This window comes from Pyxicephalus adspersus, chromosome Z, assembly GCF_032062135.1.
Source record: "Pyxicephalus adspersus chromosome Z, UCB_Pads_2.0, whole genome shotgun sequence".
In the NCBI taxonomy this organism is placed as follows: Eukaryota; Metazoa; Chordata; class Amphibia; order Anura; family Pyxicephalidae; genus Pyxicephalus; species Pyxicephalus adspersus.
The window spans coordinates 62,419,840-62,442,522 of record NC_092871.1 but is presented as its reverse complement, the minus strand read 5'-3'; the positions used below and the strand labels follow the sequence as shown (position 1 = coordinate 62,442,522).

General features: G+C 38.5%; 1 protein-coding gene across 2 annotated transcripts in view; it reads right to left on the bottom strand.

Moving 5' to 3' along the window:
• Window positions 1-22,683, bottom strand: part of CRAT (carnitine O-acetyltransferase) — a 43,723-nt gene that overhangs the window by 7,226 nt on the left and 13,814 nt on the right. Inside the window, exons 2-10 of one of the 2 annotated variants that reach the window (XM_072431273.1) lie at window positions 16,526-16,786; window positions 12,468-12,586; window positions 11,493-11,546; window positions 11,246-11,411; window positions 8,203-8,377; window positions 6,835-7,013; window positions 4,367-4,467; window positions 3,995-4,114; window positions 3,787-3,909 (exon numbers count right to left, since the gene is read on the bottom strand). In XM_072431273.1, coding sequence (XP_072287374.1) covers window positions 3,787-3,909; window positions 3,995-4,114; window positions 4,367-4,467; window positions 6,835-7,013; window positions 8,203-8,377; window positions 11,246-11,411; window positions 11,493-11,546; window positions 12,468-12,586; window positions 16,526-16,786 — 1,298 coding nt within the window. The remainder of the gene's footprint in view (window positions 1-3,786; window positions 3,910-3,994; window positions 4,115-4,366; window positions 4,468-6,834; window positions 7,014-8,202; window positions 8,378-11,245; window positions 11,412-11,492; window positions 11,547-12,467; window positions 12,587-16,525; window positions 16,787-22,683) is intronic. The other variant, XM_072431274.1, reaches the window with a different exon arrangement.

Genomic DNA, 22,683 nt, shown 5'->3' with positions numbered 1-22,683 from the left:
GATTTCTTTGTATTGGACTCAATACAGCTTTTTTGTATTGAGTTCAATACAAAAAAGGGTTTGAATTTTCCGCCCTGCCTCCCGCCCTTACCGACGCATGCAGCGATGTCACCGGGAAACCCCGGTGATCATCACTTCACTCGCCGGAAGAACACAGAAGAGGAAGGACGTGTCCGGAGGAGCTGCGGGGACCGGGTGAGTATATTCTTACAATTGTAATCCGATTGTCATACAATGCCATACAATGTATGAAAATCGGATTACAATACAACGTTTATTAACCACCTGAAAAAAGTATGGGTTTAACGCTTTTTGCAAGTGTTATTACCCCATACCAAGTTCGGGTTTACCGGCCAGTTGGTTAAATGGGAAAAATTTTGTAGGATTTGAAATTACTGGTTTTTAGTAAGCAAAGCAGAAGCACTCAATGACAAGCAGCAGTTGCAAAAGCAAATCAGATTTTAATGACTGTAAAAATAGAGATAAAAGCACAATATGATAGTGTAGTATTAGCATGTATAATTAATTTTCTGTGTCATTGGACTTCTGCATTTATTAAAAAAAAATATAAATTACATTTACCTCTGCTTTTGCAGAGCCCTCGATCCCTTTGCAATCCAATTCCATTCAGTCCTCCCAGATTTCTTCTTTTTTCTGGCGTGGGAGAACCAGCAGGCCCTGCCATCTTTTGGATCTTACATCACCTGATCTTGCACTGTCCATGCGCAAGATTGTGTGACATTTCCTACTGAATCTTTTTTTTAAATACTTTAATACCAAAACAGTATTCTCAATACGCACCCTCTCATCAAGATTTACACCAGCCCCTCCGCTATTACCGCTTTTCCAAATCTGATCATACGCCACTGCAATCACAAATTCACTTCCGACCCAGTCCTTCCGACTGGGAAAACCCTCTTGACGATATGCTCAGAGCACCCCCCACTCCAAATTAAGGTCATCTCCTAAGGGTCTGCATTGACTACTCCCAAACCACCTTGGGTCTATCCAAATAGTTGCATCACTTCCTTCACCTCTCCACGTCCAGACTACTCACCATATACCAATACTGGTGGGGGACAATTACTTCCTCTTTCATAGAGCCTACATCACTCCCTCCAGTGCTGTTCATTTAGGCATAAGTGAGGAAGACTCTTGCCAAATGCCAAATTACTCACCTCACTGCAATTTTTGCTAGATTGGGCAATTCTGGGCTCAGTTGGGGGGGGGGGGGGGGGGGGTGATGCCTAGCACTGATTCTCTCGCCAGTTGAGAGAAAGACAATTTTCCAATGTTGGATTTCAGGGTCCCCCCCCTCATATGCAGTTCTTTCTCACTAAATTGTAGTATTTATTCCTCATGGAATGGATAGAACCCACACAAAGCAAAGAAACACAGACACCGGTATTTTTTTTAAACCTGGGAAAGATTCATAGACTCACTAAACCTGACCCACTAAACAAAAAGTCCATCAATGTTTCCAACACACTTCAAAGTATCTATCACGTATAATAGAAGGTGACCCCCCTATTCACATCCCGCGATAGATAGGCACACTTTTCCCCTGCTTCAGAGACAGGGACGAACAGGCCCCCCATGAGAGGTACTACATACACATCAGGATGGCACCACCGATAAAATTCTCCCTCTGCCTAGCTATTAGAACTTACAACCTCATCAACCTCTTTATCAGTACTACCACATGGAAAAAGGGGTTTCAGTCTCAGGTCTCCATCCCTTCCCCCCATTCCAAATCTAGAGCTACCCAGAGGTTGTTGCTCCATTTTTTTTTGCTATACACATAAGTCATGTAATTATAAATTGTTTGTATACTTTCTGTTTGTGAATATCCTTCATTCTTCTTTTATCCTTTTTGTTCTCCTGCGAATATTGTCAACTATGAAGTATTGCATTGTGCCGGTTGTAACCGCAATAAAAGAAGATAAAAAAAATTTCTTAAAAAAAAAAAAAAAAAAAAAAGTGCTGATCTCACATGAACTTTTTTACATTGCCACTTCTGCAATTGCCAGATCTTGAGCAGTCAGAAGTCTGTACGGGATGTATGTATCCCTGGAGGCTCTGTTTTTTTCATTAGTATTTACCAGGAGATTATTTCATTATTATTCAGGATGGATGACACTTTTATATAGTGGTAAAAATATTATGATAGGTCTGTTTTAGGCATTTTTCGCATTCCTATACAAGTCTATGGGAATGCAAAATCTGTGAGATGGTCTAATGTTAGTTTACAAAAACATCAACTGCAGGACATATGTTCCCAGAAAATTGTTGCAATTACAAAAGATGTGGTATTGTCATGTTTATTTCTTTTGTTGGCACTAGAAGAATACAAAAATGCAGAGGAAAAAACAGTTATCAGAATTGTACTAAACAATTGTATATCAAGCATGTGATGTTCCTTTAATTTGTAATTCAACTTACCTGTAGCTATTAACAGGTCAAAAATTCCCACTTGCAAACAGGTAAATTGGAGAAATGTTCTCAATCTTGTTTTTGGTAGTCTGTGTGTAAGCACTGAGCATGGAGAAAAGAAAGAATTGTCTGAGGGTTTGAGAACCAAAATTATAGAAATGCATGGACAATCCCAAGTCCACAAGCCCATCTCCAGAAATCCTAATGTTACTGTGTCCACTGTGTGCAACATTGGTTTATAGCTCATTGCACTGTAGCTAGTCTCTCTGGACATGGTCGAAAGAGAAAGATTGATGATTTGTTACAACGCAGAAATGTTGGAATGGTGGATAAACAATCTCCATCAACTTCCAAACAAATTCAAGCTGACCGTATTTTGTGTCTTATCTAAATGAAAAGGGACACAAAGGCAGGAGACTCAGAAGGACGCCACTGCTGACACAGAAACATAAACAAGCCAAACTGGAGTTTGCTAAAACTTACCTGTGGAAGCCACAATCCTTCTGGGAGAATGTCCGCTAGACAGATGAGACAAAAATACAGCGAAATACAGAAAACAAAAAGAAGCCTTTAAAAGAAAAGAACATTGTCCCTACACTGATGGAGGAGGTTCAGTGATGTTTTGGGGTTGCTTTGCTGCTTCAGGCACTGGTAGTTTTGACTGTTTGCATAGTATTATAAAATCTGAAGACTTCCAAATAATTCTGGGGCGCAATGTGTGGCCCAGTGCCAAAAAGCTGTGTCTCAGGCGGAGCTTGTGGGTCTTATAACAGGACAATGACCCAAATCATACTTAAAAAAGCACCCAGCGATGTCTAGATCTAAATTCCATGGACCAGATGTGGAGAGATCTAAAAACAGCAGTTTGGAGAAGGAACCCTACAAATCTAAGAGACCTGGAACAGCTGGCAAAGGAAGAGTGGTCTAAAATTTCAGTAGAGAGATGTAAAAGCCTCACTGATTGTTACAGAAAGAAATTAGCATCAGTTTTTTTCTTCCAAAGAGTGTGCTACCAAGTATTAAGCTGAAAATGTCACTTTTGTTCAGGCCATTTTTGACGTTTTTGTATTAAAGGTCCAATTTTTTTTCTGTTTTTTGTGTTCTTCCAGTGCCAAGAAAAGAAATAAACATGACAATACAAGGGCAATTGTAATTGCAACACATTTCTGGGAGAAGTGTTGCAAGGGTGCCAATACTTTTGACCATGGGAGTGTGATATATATATATATATATATATATATATATATACATACACACACATACACACACACATTTTTTTTCAGGACTAATAGTTTGGTAAAAGCACATGGTAAGCAGTAGTAGGCAGTAAAACCAAACCCATCCCATACCTACCTATAATAAGCCAGCTGTAGAGCCACCTGAATGAACGCATCTGGACTTAGCTTCTGTGATTTGGGGAAATTTTTCCCAAATGCATTAAAAACAAAGACTTTAATGTCCAAGTCATGAACCATTCTAGAAGGCAAGAAAGCAAAAGGATAGTTTTATAATAAATATATAGTACATTTTTCTGTCAATATATTGGTTTGTTTGTACTCACATATTTAGGTTCTGCTTGGCTTTCTCAATGTCATTCTTAATTTCTGGAGTGATGTTAAAGCGCAGCTTCTTAGGCATTGGTAAAGGTATCATCGGTGACCTGACTAAATCAGGCTTTTTCCTGTCGAAAATTTTTAAGATGTATAGTAAGTACACTACAGTAGTATACTGGGGGACAGGGAACACACTCCACCCAAACTGCAAAATATAGGTTATTTTTTAAAGAGACAATATCAGCATTTCCTAATTTTAAGGCACAAAATATGTAATAAAAGTCTGCCAAAGAGAATTACGATCATTCATTACAGGCGACAATTATCTAGAGTGTCCATGTAGCCTTAGATATAAAACAATTTAGATAAAAGAACCTTACGTGTATTCAACAACGTGATCAAGCAAGGCTACAATGGGAGGTCCTTCTGCAGGCGCATGTTCATACACCAGTCCACATGAACCGTCTTCTGCTACTATAAACTGAGGAAAAATTAAATATAAAAAAATCATTATATAAAACATAAACTTTAATTCTTGCACACACAACTTTTTATTTTTCACCTTCACCACCTCCCCACCAGTAAGGGGTTGTCCTGTGTAAGTCAATCCTATCAGTAGCATGGAGCAAAAACTCCACAATCCAGGCCAGGCTGCTGAAATTTTGAAAATTGGGAAGTTGTTCAGTGTCAACAAACTGCGCACTGGATATCCTGTTGGATCACAGACAGTGGAGTATAAGACTTTAATGTGGGCTGGTGGTTGGGGGCTTTACAGGATATGTGCTGTACTTTAAAATTGAAAAAAATAGAACCCCTTTTAGATTCCTTTTTATCACTGCAGGCCTATAAGATGGGGTTCAACTGAAACAATAGGATCTTTGGAGACTCTAATGATGTAAAAGATTTACAAACCACTATGTAAGCAGGGACACCGTCTTCTTTGCCTAAAATATGAAGTAGATCTAATCCAACTGTCCCCCTCCCAAATTTACAAAAAGCCCTGGAAGAGTATGGCTCACTGTCACTATGGCTCAACTTCAAAATAAATTACTCCGAATTGGCAGCGTTGAATATTTCCCTTTCCATCAACATGTGCACCCACCTAAAATGCTCCTTTACCTTTAACTGGGAATCCCACTCACTTTCATATCTAGGCACCAGAAAAATGCAAAACCTTAACAAATTTTTTTCCAACACTCATCAGTACTTTGCCTTTTTGTCTCATCTATTTAAATCAGATTGTATTTTCCTGGATGGGGCGCATTAATATAATAAGGATGAATGTACTCCCCAGGCTTTAAAGCCCCAAGCTCATTTTTTTAAAACCCTCTCCTTTAAAGTATTTAACTTCATTTGGCAGAACAAGTCTCTCAGAATTTGTAGAATCTTGCTAATGGGACCCAAAACTGTAGGAGGATTGGGATTCTCCAATTTTTTTCCATTATTATTTAGCAGCGCATTTGGCCAGAGAGGTAGACTGGTGCCGTAACCAACAGTTTAAACAGTGGGTGCTTTTGGAGCAATGCTTCTCCTCGTCTCCCTTGAATCTACTGCCATGACTACCACTCTCCACCATTCCAGGAATTAAACTACACCCCACCCTGGGACATATATGGGATCTATGTACCAGATATTTCCACAAACTAGACCGCTCTCCTTCACCTCTATTCCGTCCTTGGCAACCTCGCCTTTCCTCGGGAATGGAAGCCCCAGTCTTCACAAAATTGCTATCAGCAGACAAATGAAGAGCCCAGCATTTTCTTAGATCTGGAAGGTGGGTTGAGAGCGATGCACTGAGCTCTGCAGCGCAGAATAATGGTTTGGACTTTTGGCGCCCATTAGTAACAGGTTCCAAGAGTTCAATTTCAAAATTTCCTCCAATACTTAAGCATTGCTGCCTATTGGAGGAAACCTGACCCCCACCAGTTCACCTGTGGATGCGGAGAGTCAATGAAATCCACTGTATGAAGCATTTGACCTCCTCCATGCAGAGATCGAGCAGAAAATTCTTTACTACCCGGTACTACTGGTCTCAATTTACCACTTCTGTGGAATATAGCCGCTATCTGGGCCCGCCTTCATCAAATAAGCCTACTGTGCAATTTTATGGTGGTGTGCCAAGACTTACGTAATAATAATCTGCACAGCAAGACACTCTACAATTGTCTAGTACACGAACCACATTCTCCTCTTCCCCTCTGCTCTTTCCGCACCTTATCATTCAGTCTCCACGAGCCGAATAAATATCACAACATCCTCAGCGACACTCAGCCATTAGCTCTTACACATGATTCTACTCACAAATGTTATAAGAATTTGATACTCGCATAGGACACTTATTACTAGCTTAACACTGTACAAAGTGATGCAACCTCAATATGGCATTGGACAGAATGTTTGATTAAATTACAAATTGCTTTCACTACTTCATTTTGTTTTGTTGTAAAGCAATATCTTGCAAGGGTTGTTACCAAATCTTCCCGCTCTAGTTCCATTTTTGATTATTAACATTGTTAATTTTCACATTGTTATCTACAGTCCCTTTTGGGTTTGTTTTTGTTTGCACATGTATGCGAATTTAATATTCCTTGTTTTTTTCCCCCATTATCTCTACTTCCCACCTTTTCATTTGGCTTTATAATGTACTGATGTATGTTTGGTTTATTTGTTTCTGTAATACCTTTTCCCCATTGTTTTCAATCTAGAAAATTCGTAAATAAAGAATGTTTTAAAAAAAAAATAATATGAAGTAGCTCTGGAACTAGAGCTTTTTATTCCAGGCACAAAATTATTAACTTCTGCAATACTAACATGTGCTTTTCTGTGATGGGCCTATAACATGACATACCTGCAGGGTTTTGTCAAACCATCTATTCCCACTATTCAAACGGCTGCCTCCACCATGTAACATCTGGGCTGCCACCCGACTTTTGTAGTGGTCATCAGAGACACGGGGCATTGGAGCATCCAGACACACTGTGAAGATACTCTTCTGAATTGAACGCACAGACTCCTTGTTGGTCTTATCTAGAGAGAAAAAATATTGTTATCAAATAACCCACAGTTATTGGCCATCATTTAATTAATCAAAAATTCCTGAAAGCCTATTCTAAGTTTTCTGTACCAATGTAGCTTAAGATTTAATTCAAATTTGTTGGTTAGGAAATGCCTTACAATGCACCTTTTTCTTCCACTCTAGGTCTCTATGGGGGCATGGAAGATCAACACCCACACCTATTATTGCGAATATCCAAACACTGCTTTGCAGTGTGGATAAAAAGTAGGGAAGGTTTGTCCAGGTCTGCAAAGCAATCATTAGTCCTAAGACACACTGCTTAACAGTAAAGTGGTGGTATAAGAATAGGGGATACTATATATTGTATTGTTATTTAGTAAGTATTCTTAGCATTAGTATTGTGTGTGTGTGGAGTGGGGGGGGGGGGGGTGTAAGTAGCAGTAGGTGGCTGCCTGGAAACACTAATATACTGCATAATATGTTGGAACTTCTAAACAAAGGTAATAAGGCCGGTAATAGGAATATACACTGTGAACCCCATACTAAGACATTTTTAGAGTAGTCCCTCACCACTGAAGGTTGAAGATCTTAAAGCAAAATACACAGAAAACCAAAATTTTTTTCTGGTCCAGACTTGATTCTTAACTCTCTTTACAAATGCTACAGGCATATTTTTGTTTCCTGGATCCACAGTCTCTCTTATCTTTACTTCAAAATATTTATACAGGGTGATCATATACCTCTTAAACATCTCTGTCCAAGGGAGAAGAGATTCAGTTCGGCTAATCTCACCTCAAAGCGGAACTCCTCCATTCTTTTTATTAGTTGAGTTGCCTTCTCTACACTCTCTCCAATTCCACAATCCTTTTTGTGAACTGGTGCCCAAAAATGGACTGCATATTCCAGATGAGGTCTGATTAATGCTTTGATTACATTTTGATTTTCTGTAATGTTATACATTTTCCTGAATTTGCTAAAACCATACTATCTGCCATTACATTGTCCAATGTCACTGCCTCAGTAGCCAATAAGGTCTGTGTCAACCTAAAATGGTGTTGACAGTTTTTGAGGCCAAGGAGTTAGACCTTGTCACAAATAAAGTAAAATCAAATTAAAAAGAAGAAACCGAGATTATATTTCCTAGCTAATAGAGTGGGTAGGAAGTGTGGTGTCTGATCTTAAGTTTTTTGGCAAGCTCACCTCTAATAAGATTGTTGTAGGCCTTGGCCCAGCTGTTTCTGTGATTTGTGGTTAGGATGCCAATGGGCTCCTTATTAGTCTGCAGTGAAGTTCCCCAGATCTTCTCCAGTTGATTGAAAATGTGATCTGCAGTGAGGGGTGTTCCATCGCTGTGATACACATCTAGCTCAAAGAACTGTCAAGGAACAAGAACAATTTTACTATGAGGTATGGCGAGTATACATTTTTTAATAATATAATCATAATAATGAGATTACACACTATACACTGTAGGAAGAGGAGACAGAGGAAAGAGGGAAGAGAGAAAGTGTCATGAGAAATGAATAAATATAATAGAAAAAGAAAAAAGGTTAAAGTTAAAGGATTTCTGCATGGTGCATCACATCTAACTGCTGATGCGAGCAGCAATAGTGAATTTACTATAGCTACTCGCATCACTCTGATGATGTGACACTCGCAGCCTCCAGGTGATGCAAGCAGCATCGTTGCTGGATCTAGGGGAGTGAGCAGGGTGGGACATTCCCATCGCATCACCCGGCAAGATGTGACATCTTCCGGGTGATGCGGTGGAGTGATGGATTCTAGGGGTGGGAAATTTAAAAGCAAATTACTATGTAATCTGCTTTTAAATTTTTTTTTACATTAAAATTCACACAATAACATACAATAAAAGTATTAAAACACATTTTAGTGCACCAAGCATCATTGCCCAGTGACCCTGATCTGACCTTTTGATGACTTACAAATCACTTCCTTAATGTATCATTTCATCACTTGATGACCCTGATTTTTCCTGACTGATTGCTTGAGACCACATGGCATCCAAAAGGCATCTCGCCGATGCAAGCGTTGTTTTGGTGGAATTTGAAAGCAGCGATAGCGATTTGGAGTCCCTTGTGGAATCAAGCGATAGTGATTCACCAGGAAATTTGCCATCAGACAGTGAAAGTGAACTGAACAACCATTCTGCTGTGCGCACATGGTGCTCTATTGACCTTGATGCGGTCCAGGCAGCACTGCCAAGATTTCCATTCACCGGCACACACCTGGGAAAAAAATTGAGGCTGAATGTGACGCCCCCCTGGCATACCTGAAGTTGTTTTTGACTGATGAAGTTATCGAAAAAATTGTTGCAGAGACAAACAGGTCTGTGTTTGCTAACTTTTTGAAATTTTTTGCTACTTTTTTTTTATGAAAACATGCTGCTCTGTGTTCGCTACCGTTTTGAAATTTTTTGCTAATTTTTTTTAATGCAAACATTTATGCTGCTTTGTGTTTGCTTTTTAAATTTTTTCTATGCCAACATGTGTGCTGCTCTGTGTTTGCTAACATATTACTTGCAACCTTCACTACACTATAAAAGAACATATCCTAAAATACCTTTTTTTTTTGTTTTATGCAGGTACGCTTTACAACAACAAGGTGCTCCACACCTGAGGTTTGCAAGAAGCAGAAAGTGGGAACCTGTGACCTAGGATGACATTTGGCTGTTTTTGGGCTTGGTGATCCTGCAGGGAGTTGTGGGCAAACAACTGCAGAAGTGGTACTGGTCTAAAAAGAAAATGATTGCCACTCTATTCTTTGGCACAGTCATGCCAGAATACCGCTTTTCTCTCATCATGAAGTACCTGCACTTCGCAAACAATGAAGAATTTGAGACTACCCATCCTGCGCCAAAACTGAAGAAAATTTGGGAAGTGTCTCAGATGATTCTACAAAATTTCAAGCAAACCTATGTGCCAGAAAGAGATGTCAGCATTGACGAAAGTCTAATGGCTTACAAGGGGAGGCTCAGCTGGGTGCAGTACATTGCGTCAAAGAGGGCATGATTTGGTGTGAATACGTATATGCTGTGCGAATCCTCATCTTGCTACATCTGGAATACAGTACTGTACACTGGAGAAGGGACACAGTTCAACCCCATATACAGAAGAAACGCAAAGAAACCAGGTTCTATTGTCCTGACTGTGATGTTGGACTTTGTGAAAGCACCCTGCTTCAAAATCTACCACACCCAGGATGTCTACTAAAAATTTAAATATTTTTTTTCTAAAATCTGCATTTAATTTATATTATTATTTATCAATATTATTGCACCCTTGTTTGGAATATTTCAGTGAGAAATTTTTAATAAAATTTTTTTTTTATAGATTACATTGTTGTGGTCTTTTATTTCATTATTTTTTAAAATTATGATTTATAATTATGTATTATTTTATAATTTATGATTAAAATAAAATAGATAAATATAATTAATATACCTGGGCGTTAATCCTAAGAATTACAGGCCCACAATATAAACAAAAATTTCTATGCAAAAAAAAACAGGATCACTTTTTGCATCAAAAAACTGACAGAATTAGAACGCTGGGGGGGGACTATAGGCAGCATCTTAGGTCATATGACTTGCAGCATGTATGTACTGTAGATGTTGAGAATCTGATTAGCATATGATGGCTTGATCTGCTTCTCTAAATGCTTTGCAGTATGCTTTAGGTGAGAATGACAGCATTTAATTTTAGCAAATGTAGCGGAAAGAATGTTTCTTTTTTATGCAGCATTTACATATCATGTATGCATCCACAAACACGTATTCATTGCCTATTGCATATTGCCAGACAAGTCAAGCTCTGTAAAACTCTCACCTAGAAGAACTGGTACTCTAAGGGCTCCATATATATAACAGGGACAGTTATATTATAACAGGGAATCTGACATTTAATAAATATTCCCTGGTGGGAATCAGTTACTGTATTGTAACACATGTACCTACAAGATTCCTGTTTTTTTATAAACAGAGCCCTAAATGTTTTAGGCAATGCAAAAATCTGCATTCACAGATTTAGTAGAATCGGGGTAGTCAGACCATAATTCTCTTCACATAGTTTTTAGAATACACTATATTAGGGAACAGGTTCACTTCCTTGTTAATGCAAATATTAAAACAGTAAATTGTTTGGCTGCATATGTACAAATAATCATTCCATTGTTTTTCTAAACCTGACTGTACTAAGCATATATCACTAGAGACTGAATGCCCCACCTGGAAATTATGGACCACTGTGATGTGAGTGGGAGGCTTCTTGGCTTGGCTATAGTTCACCACAGAGTCTCTCTTTGGGCCCGGAATGCGGCAAGAAGATAATATTTGGTAGTACTGATTCATGCAGAGAGGTTTACCACCAAGATTTTCCACAGGCAGGGTCTCACTATTTGCAACATAAAGAAAACAAATGATCACAAGGGCAGAAGATATGAAAATAATGCATGGGATTAATTTCTTGACTTACTTGTCTATCATGGATTTAAAGTCCAGAACACCCTCAATTAGTTTGGCAGCAAACCTGCAGTGATAAAAGAGTGGTATAAAATGCATCCAAAATTATTAAAAAATGTAAAATATTACAACTTAAAAATCCTTTGGGTGTGGTACCTTCAGCTGGTTTTAGGGTAAGAGAACCTGGGCAATTGCCCAATTCCAATCCCCAAAATGAATCATAGGGGTGCAGGGAGCTGGAATCATGTGCATTTGAGTAAGTTAGGAATACAAAACCCCTCAGTAAGGTATTGGCCATGCCAGAAAAGACTGCTTCGGTTTTTAGTTCAGCACAGGATATTTGCTTAAAAGGAGTTCTGGCAGATCAACACATTTTCTGTACTGTATTTTTAAAGAGGTAAAACACTTGGAAATGTGATGTACTTGGGAAATTTACTACATATTTTTTGTATTTTCTGTATAGTCCTATTACACTGAACAGACATGTATTAGATAGGTGTGCAAAGAGGGATTTGGTATTATTTTAAATTAAAGGCAATTTGTTAAAATGGGATAGGCATTATATTGTTAGCTATTAAAAAATTAGTCCCAAGGAAACAACAGTCATAGTCACATTCCTTGAATTATACCATCCCTTGATTTATGTTCACGGTCTCAGTACATTAAATCTCAAAAAGTGACTGAGCAGACACACACATACATTTAAGATTTAATAGCTATGTCAGTGTACATAGAAATGACCATCAGCAGTTATAACTGTACCCTGTGAAAGAGGAGGAGTGACACTGACAATCTCTCTATGATAAATTTTATTGGCCTGTATTTTGAGCTCAGAGTAGTGTGCAGTGAAAAATAGTTCCCTGTTAAGTGTGGGAAAGGTCAGTGTGAGCAAAGGCCAACTCTTATCCCTTTTAGCAATCAGCCACTTTTTTTCACAGGACAGTAAAGTTCTGAGTGTACTACAAATCACAGGTTAAAGGTACTTTACCTAAGTTGTCCTTGTCTGTCTTCAAAGTCTTGTTTTGGTAGCACCACACCAGGGCTCGAATGAACCGTGACTGGCAGACGGTACTCTAAGTAAGCTGTCTGCAGCCACCAGTCTGAGAGCTGATGAGTAGAATAAAAACATGAAAGGCCAAAATGACAAGTTGCTTAATGTAAAATTGTTTTAAAGGAAAATTCTATTTTTACTTTAAAGCCAATATAAATAAAATTGTTAAGCATGCCACTTTGTAGTACAATGGTACTAAAAGATATTATGGGGATTTTAATAACTTTAAAGTGACCCTACAAAGTTTTGCAGAGAAAAGTGAAAGGGTCAACTATGCTCCCACACTTTCCCACTTCTTATTATATTACATAGTAGGTTAGGTTGAAAAAAGACATAAGTCCATCAAGTTTAACCACTAGGGAAATAAACATATCCCAATATATAAAACCCTATAAGACATAGTTGGTCCAGAGAAAAGCAAAAAAAAAAAACCTGGTACAATTTGCTTTGCCTTCTTGATTCCATGAGGCAATCGGATGTTCCCTGGATCAACAGTCACTGTTATTTTTACTTTAAAGCCTTAATACCCAGTTATATTCTGTGCTTCTAGAAAAGCAACTAGCTTTTTCCTAAAGCAATCTATAGTAGTTGCTGAAACTACTTCCTTAGGGATCTGATTCCACATTTTCACAGACCTTACAGTAAAGAATCCCTTCCTTATCCGGAGCTTAAACTTTTTTTCCTCCAGAAGCAAAGTGAATAATGGGGAAGAGAGTTCTCTGTATGGACCGTTTATCGTTTTATACAGGGTGATCATATCCCCCCTTAAACGTCTATTCTCAAGGGAGAATAGATTCAAGTCAGCTAATCTATCCTCATAGCTGAGCTCTTCCATTCCTTTAATCAATTTAGTTGCCCTTCTCTGCACTCTCCAATTCAACAATGTCTTTTTTGTGAACTGGTGCCCAAAACTTGACTGCATAATCCAGATGTGGTCTGACCAATGCTTTGTACAGGGGCCGGATTATGTCTCCATCTCTGCAGTCTATTCCTCTTTTAATACATGAAAGTACTTTGCTAGCTTTAGATATTGCAGCTTGGCATTGCATGCTGTTATTAGGTCTATGATCTACCAGAACCCCCAGATCCTTTTCTATTTCTGACTCCCCCAAATGTATTGCTCTTGGACAGTATGAAGCTTGCATGTTGTTAGCGCACAAGTGTATAATTTTACATTTGTCTATTATAAATGTAATTTGCCACTTGGTTGCCCAATCAAACAGTACATCTAGGTCTGCTTGTAGATTACAGACATCCTGTATGGACATTTCCATTACATAGTTTGATGTCATCTGCAAACACAGAAATTGTACTTTTAATCCCAAACTCTATATCATTTATAAAGATATTAAACAGTAAAGGTCCCAACACTGAACCCTGGGGTACACCACTAATAACCTTAGACCATTCAGATTATGAATCAATAATTACAACTCCCTGGATGCGATCTTTAAGCCAGTTCTCTATCCATTTACAGATTGACTTTTCTAAACCTATTGACCCTAACTTGCATATTACCCGTCTGTGGGGTACAGTGTCAAATGCTTTAGCTAAATCCAAGTACACTATATCAACTGCTATTCCACTGTCTACCTGTTTACTTACTTCCTCATAAAAAGAGAGTAAATTTGTTTGAAAACTTCTGTCTTTCTTGAAGCCACACTGACTATCACTTATAATATTTTTTTCTTGAAAACACGTGGATGTAATCTATCAGGTCCTGGTGCTTTGTCAACCTTAATTTTGCCCAGCTGTTTCTCAATCATATCAATTCTGAGCCATTGTGACTCATTTAAGGCAGTGACATTGCTATTATGAATTAGGACTTCAGCTCTGCAATTTTCCTTTGTGTACACAGAGCTAAAAAAAAGTGTTTAGTAAATCTGTTGTGTCTTTATCCTCAGTTGCCAACCCAGCAACATCCTTTAAGGGGTCCTACATGCTCAGATCTGATCTTTTTGCTATGAATATATTTGAAAACTTTTTGGGGGTTTGCCTTACTTTCCTTTGCAATCTGTCTTTCATTTTGAAGTTTTGCACTATTTTTCTCCTTTTTACATCTTTTTGTATATTCTTTTTAGTTTTCAAATGATGAAGGTGATCCTTCATTTTTATATTTTTGGAATGCTCTTTTCTTGTTCCTTTTGGCTTTTTTAACATCAGGTGTGAGCCAGATAAGTTTTAGTTTTAGCCTCTTAAACCTATTACCCATTGGAATTTATTTTTCAGTGTGCTTTTGTAGAACAGACTTGACCATTCCTATTTCTGTTCTGTGTTCTTTGAGGACAATATTGTCTCCCAGTCCAAGTTACAAAGAACTGCCCTTAATAATGGAAAATTTGCTCTCTGAAAATGAAATGTTTTTATCTTTTCTGTTTTTGCTTTCTGTTTACATCGTACATTAAATCATATTATGGTCACTGCTACCCAGATTCTCTTTTATATGCACATTTGTTATAAGCTCTGCATTGTTGGAAAGAACTAGGTCCAGCAGAGTATTACTTCTAGTTGGGGCTTCTATAAAATGTACCATAAAATTATCTTGTATTAAATTCACAAATTCCCTCCCTTTCGCTGTTCCTGTAGTGCCTTTATTCCAGTCAATGTCAGGGCAGTTGAAATCTCCCATGATTAAAACACTTCTACGTTATGCTGCTTTTTCTATCTGTGCTAGAAGTTGATTTTCTATTTCTTCTTTAGCACTGGGGGGCATATAGCAGACTCCAATAATTAATTGTGTGTTATTCAACCCCACATTAAACTCCACCCATAATGCCTCAACCTCAGTGCTTATTCCATCCGCAATTTCTTCTTTCACATTCACTTTTAGATCACTTCTCACATACAGACAGACACCACCACCCTTTTGTTTGACTCTGTCTTTACGAAAGAAAGTATACCCAGGAATATTGACAGCCCAGTCATGCGAAGAACAAAACCCAGATTCAGCAATGCCAACTAAGTCAAAATCCTCCTTACTGATTAAGGCTTCCAACTCCCCTATTTTGTTTTCTAGACTTCTACCATTGGTGGCATCAACAGGCTCTTTAAACCATTGAAGCTTTTACCATCATTGTTTGCCAAATCCTTTTGTTTTTCAGAACCACTAGTACTGTACAATCCAATATTTGTTTGTAACATGGGAAGCTCTTTCCCCTAGCACAGCAGACCCCCTTTCATTTAGGTGCAAACCATCTCTGGCATATAGGTTGTACCCCAATGAAAAGTCAGCCCAGTGCTCTATGAACTCAACCCCTTCGTTTTTGCACCAGGACTTGAGCTATGCATTTAGCTGTCTAAGCTCTCTATGCCTTTCTTGTGTTGCACATGGCACAGGCAATATTCCAGAGAATATAGCCTTGGAGGTCCTTTTCTTCAATTTGAAACCTAGTTCCCTAAACTGATTTTTAAGGATCCTCCATCTTCCATCTATATTGTCATTGGTTCCAACATGGGCCAAGACAGCTGGGTCCAACCCCTCACAGATATCCATCTTCAACTACCTTGATCTTCCATTTATGTGCTATAGTGAAGCAAATACTTTCTGCCTTTTCACAAAACAGTGCCTGATTGCCCAAAATATAAGACGTTCTGTCACATGGAGTAGAAAGAGTCTTTACCCTTGTATAAGGCTCCATCCATATTGACTTTAATCGTACACAAACATCGTACATGCAAACTTGGGGGTGGGTGAGAAAATATAAGTAGCAGGAAGAAGCATGGACAATTACGTGGTCAGCTATGTCTGCGGCACTTATTCTGTAGAACAGGTTTTCACATGTCATCTTAAGAAAACCAGTTAGGATAGAATTATTGGAGCTGGCACCGTATTTTTAGAATTCTACAGCTGGTTATTAGATTCCTGTTTAATTACTTCTTCACTCACTGATCCAGAACAATCAGGTTGATAGAGAAATGTCAACTGATCATCATGCTTCCACAAAATATACAATCACAAGATATTTACTCTTCAATAAAATGAGCAGGGTACTTACCCAATTTTCAGTTTTCTTTGCTCTCCTCTCTAGTCCCTTCTGCAGCCTTTCGCCTACTCCTGAAGTCTGGAATTCCTCTACCAACTGGTTGGTGTGGCTCCATTCTTCCTGACTTACCAGGGGTTTCAAGGCCAACATATATTTATCTAGTGTCTGCTGAAGTGGAGGGATGGGCAGGTGGGGCAATGTCTTCTGATGTGCCAGGTATCTGCCTGGCAGTTTCATTAATGACACAGGCTTTACACAGCAAACTGGCTTGCCCTAAAGGAGTAAAAACAATTATTTGTTACTACTTAGTGCCAACTGATGCAAAAGTGATTACAAGTTGTTTTCTATGTATGTATATTGAAGCTTAGCATACATTTATGTAAATAAATAAATGTTTTGAGATCTCATCATAAAGGAAAAAGTACAAGTACATTACAGAATACTAACACTTCAAATTCTTAAAAGGCACACAGTGTAGAACATTTTGTGCACATAATATTTGTAGCTCAATGTTTATCCAATTGTGAAACAAGCTTTAAAAGTAATTATAATCAGAAAGGCAGCAACTGTACCATCTAGGACAGTCACATACTAGCAACACATTGACTATAGCTCTCTTAAACCAATGGCCTACCGCCAATGACTTAAAGATCACATGAACCTGTTTGTTGCTAAAGAACCTAAAGACACTCAGCCCCCATGTCCTCCACCATAAGGACAACTAGAATTTGATATCAGGTGACTTCTCAGGCAAGTGTTCTTCATCATCAGTAAATGGGTTGCACAGAATGTGTTATAAAATAGATTTACAGGCAAAAATCTCTGGACTGGGAGCTCAGAATCAAGCATAAAGCCTGTGTTACACTGAACACACCCTAAACCCAGCCTATACATGCAATTTTTGGGGAAGGGATAGAAACCGTTTCAGGTTTTGTTTGCTTTCTCGGTCCTTATAATAAATATACCTTCTTGTGTGGTCAACAAGAAGTTAGTGTAAAATTCTGCCAATGAAGACACAGACATCAATAAAAACACAGCATACTGCATTTTGCTTTTTGAACAAGCCTGTTGAATATCAGTGGAGATCACTCAAAAAAGGAATTTCAATGTGGACAGACAGAATAGTCTATCTGAAATGAGCTGTAAAATGTGAGAGGAGATTGCTCACTATGGATCTACTGGTACAAACCTGTTCAATACAACTAACAAACACTCAGTATGGTTCCCTTGAAACAAGCGTAATCTCAGTGGGCATTACTAAGTATGTATCTCCCGGAACAATTCAGGAGAATGTTAGTGGAGCCAATCACAATAGACCTGAAAAAAACTGTAGAATGTTGGAGGGGACGGTTCTTTATAAAACTCCTGGTACAAATCTGCAAAATGCCAGTGGAAACAATTAGTATGGAACTCCAGAAACAAGCTGTACATTGCAAGGGGACATTACTCATTATGTATTTCCTGCACAATTCAGGAGAATGTTACTAGAGACAGCTTCCTATTGATCTTCTGTAATAATCCTCTAGAATATCAGAGGATTAATAATGGTGCCAAGAACTAACTAATCAAAAAGTGGAGAAATGAAATAACCAACTCAAAAAGTCATCTTAAAATATGTTTTACCCCAGTTTTTCTTGTTTATCGAATAAATTAGCAGTTGTATTGGAGAACATTTTAAAATATATGACCATGTAAATCTGCTATCATCTTTTAAACAACTAAATAGGTAGTCTATCACTGGCACTTTAGATCATTCAAGGTTTACCCATGTGGCAATTCTTGCAATTAAAAGTGGTTTTGAGTTGGTTACAATTGCTTGACAAATTTCCTTTTTTGAATTTTATTCACAGCTTCCTCTTCTAAGAAGTTTGCATTTTTATAAGCCCCTATACTAACATAGTAGTATTCTATTTAAACTAGATGAAGTATAAAAATCCTTCTGTGAGACATAAAAAGAACATTTTAGAAGGAAACAGGAAAAGTCTAAAAAGAACCTCCACCAGAAAGAAAACACACTACAAAATATGATATTTATCCAACATTTTCCTTAGAAGACCACCCAGAAAAAGTTCCCACAGTTTTAAGTTTGTATGTCCCCAAAACTGTGTTTAGGTTTCTTTCTTATCCAGTTTAATTAATCACTAATCCCTGGAAAATGGTATTGATGTCTATTGCCAGTGTGGGGGTCCAGGGTGCTTATGTAGTGGCACACTTTGGACCTTCCTATGTCCGCCCCTGTTGCCCATAGCATCATTCCTGACCTGTTATCTATGGGTTGGCTGTAACCAAACCATATATTTCTTACAGTTCATCCAGTAGGAATATAATGGCCCCATAATACCAAAGTCATCAGGTATCTGAAGGAAACTCTAGATAAATATTTTGAATATGCATAATAGAAAGATATCTGAGAAAATCAGCTCATAGACAAACTATGGTTGTCACAACAGGACAAAAAGTGGTCAGGCATCAGTAGAGAACTTGTGAGGACCAAATCCCCACAATGTGGGGAATGTGGGGACAAATCAGAAAATAAAATATACTCTGTTTATTACCGCTTTATGTAGAGCCTGTCTTTACTACATGTCAGTTTGTAAAACAAGGTGCTTAATTACCCAAACAGAAAGCTGGTTTTATTTTTAAATATTGTTCTTTCTACAAAGGAAATAGACTGTCTCTGAAATAGAGTGTCAGAAGCTATGCACTTCTAGCTTCTCCCCTGCCCTCCCCAGCCATGTCCTGACCTGACAAAGTTTCCTTGGCCTCTGCCTCCAATATGGTCAGAAATGTTAGACGTTCTACTAGTATCAAATCTACCTGTATATATATATACCCTTATATACCTGTATATAAGTGCCTCCTCTAAACGTTTTAATCAGTTCTCATTAGAATTGTATGATATTGGTAGTGTCATGGGTGGATCAAGTAAGTTGTATTTGATGAATGGCTCATGCCAGAAGCACAAAAAAAAGCAAGATGTTGTAAAAGACAGGCTTCTTTGTTTTCTTTCAAACAGTGCATCAAAAATCAACACACAAACAACTAAAATAACAAAACTAAGAAAAACCCACAATAAATATTGCAATGTTGATCACTACACTACTAAATATTTTCATAGTTTTGTTAGATAAGCATACAGTAATTTTATGGTACAGTATGGTGTGTTCCATCGTCAAGTTCACGCACAGGATCTCAGATCAGAATCAGACATGTAATAGAGTGATTTCACTGCAGGGTAGGTGCATGCAGGTCTCAGATAAAGCTGTTCACCATATTTTTGGGGGGAAAAGGTACCCGTGCACACTCTTATTTTGCAAAAAAATTCTTAGCGGTTCGCCTCCACGCCCCCCCCGCGGGGTCAGGAGAAGGACACCGCTGGGGGGGGGGGGGGGGACACCAGCCAGAGCCACAAACCATGTCTCCCTAAACACAACTTGCCCACTGTTCCATCGCTGGTATCATGACTTCACTCTGGGGGAAGTTTCTTCCCTTTTGAGAGACACATTTTTTTTTTTTTTGGGAATGTTGGGAATAACCTTCCACCACCTAGATACCAAGTATGTGATTTATGCAACTATTAACCCAGAGCTATAAAACACAGAAAGAGAGTTGTCAATAAAGGAATCATTCAACTGCAACTTTCTCTAATAGAAGGTGCTCCCTTATGACTGAAAAAAGAATTCTTTGCACTAGTAAGGAGGTGACACTATAGGAGAAAGTTAGGTGTTATCGATTAATTTGCCATTGGTCGAATTAGCTATTGTGGCATAGGACAAACATGAACCTGTGATTCACCCATGCTAGGCAAAAAAACAGGTAAACATAATAAGGAAGGTGAGCAAATTTTATGGAAGTCATAACTCGTTTGGAGGACACTCTCTCATCTCCCAAACCAGCACTGAGTGGCTGAAAACACTGGTACAAAGCACCAGCACAGTCAATGGACAGAGAAGTGAGTAACATACTGCTCCATACCTGAAGGTATCAGGTATTTCTATTGGCTTGGCCAAAATACAGTGTATTCTGATAGCCCAAAAATATGTCAGAAAACTCACTGATCCTTACTTTCTCACAGCCTACCCACTGGTAAGCCTTATGTGTGCTTAGGCCTCTGTGCTATTGGGTTACATTGTAGTTACAATTGTACTACTGTAACTTTGCCACTTTTGTTACATTTTACATTTTTTAAATCATGTTTTCTGCAAGTCATCATTACTACTAGTCAACCCCCTTATCTACTTGTACATACCTTTGCATCTATAACCAACCATTCCTTCCTCCATTCCAGCTGCCACCAAATACCTGGTGATCTGCTTATAGGTAATTGTGACCTCTATTATCTTGGGCTTAAGCAGCCAGTCACCAGGCCTAAAAACTGTCACATGACAAAATGGGATGATGACATTAAACCTATGGAGGTTCTGGAGGCATCCAACAGGGAGCTTACACAAGGTGTTTTTGGAGTAGGGGGTGGATTGAGAAGTGAGACTTTGTTACATACACAGATTTCTATAAAAAGTCTGTTCTTGAAAAAAAGAAAAGGAATGTTTACCTCTGCCTGCCAAACAACTCTCCCGTGCAGACTAAGCCTTCGCCTAAATATCATCTGACACTTCCAGGACTGTCGATCTCATGTGCTGTTAGGACACAGGAGATTGACACCTTTTGAAGTGTCTGTTTCAAAACCCATTACCACCACGTTACAGAGGGTGAGGCCACAATGGGAACATTTGGTAGAGTCTGCTTGCAAACCTGGGGAATCTCCTCCTGCATGTGGACCCCTAAGGAAAAAACTAAAGTGGTCACGGGGTGCTTCTCCCTTTCCCACTCTCTTTTAATCTGGAATAAAGTTTTCATCACTGTTCAAGGCTTTGTTCTGCTCATGTACTGCTTACTCCGTTATGGAACAATCTGGAGTTTTCCGCTGGCAGAGATCCGGGTAGTTTTAAATGATGGCTTGATAAGGGCTTCAGCCAATCAAAGATATTGATGTGCGTGACATTTTTAGTTTTGATTATTTGGTCAGTAAAAGGTCAGTTAAATCATCTGGCTGCTCCAAGATCAGACAGGCCCCTCATCCTATGTGTTCTACTCCATTTGAAAGTTCCTGTAGATCTATTGCCGATACCAAAGCTCAAAAATTTATGCTGCCCTGGCATCCCCCCCCCCGGACAAACTGTCATACATGAGGGCTTGGACAAATGATCTTGGGCTCTCCTGGTCCCATGAAGAATGGAACGAAGTAGCCTTCTCTCTTTCTAAAATTTCTCTCAATTCATCATTAATAGAGACTAATTATAAATTTCCCCCCAGATGGTACTTAGTACCAGGCAGACTTTCCAAATGTCATCCCTCTACCTCCCCACTGTGCTTCAGAGATTGTGAGGCCAGGGGCACCATCATACATATGTAGTGGTCCTGCCCTATAGCCCAGAACCTTTAGTCAGAATTATTCCGAATAATTTCCAGGGTTTTAAAGAAGGATGTACCAAGTACTCCGGAGAGTACTTTATTTAGTAAATGTGATGCAGGGGTTTCCAAATACTCTTTAAAATTGATAACATTTATTCTGTTAGCAGCTCGCATCACTTTGGCTAAATCATGGAAATCTAATGTGATTTTGCTAGACCCTCTTTTTGCAAAAATGGACTGGATTATGGTTAATGATTGGCTAACGTACACACTCAATAATACTTTAGGAAAATTTGATGCTATTTGGAATCCCTGGAAGGAATACAGATCACACTAGATGAGTGAAGCTTCTATGTAACAAAGGTTTTTTTTTTGTTTTTATTGGGTCCTCCACACCTCTTTCGCCTCGTCTCTGTCCTGTCCACTCCTTTGGGCTCTTCAGCTAAGCCTTCAGGCATAAAGGGTTGTTATTTTTACAGTCTTTTGCATTTCCTTTTTTTTTATTATTAATATTACTAATGTCAGATTGTTATTGTGCATTCTGTAAACTGGTGAGGCATGTTTGTCCATCTGTTATTACTATTGTTCTTATTGTTTTTATTATTGTTGTTATGTCATTTTCTTTTCTCTGAAAAACTCAATAAAAACATTGAAATACAGAACCCTTTTCCGAGTTCCTAATTTGCATTGGACTGGTGTTGGGTGGTGTTGGCATCAAGAGAGGTAAGCATTCATTTGCTTCTTTCCAAATGCAACCA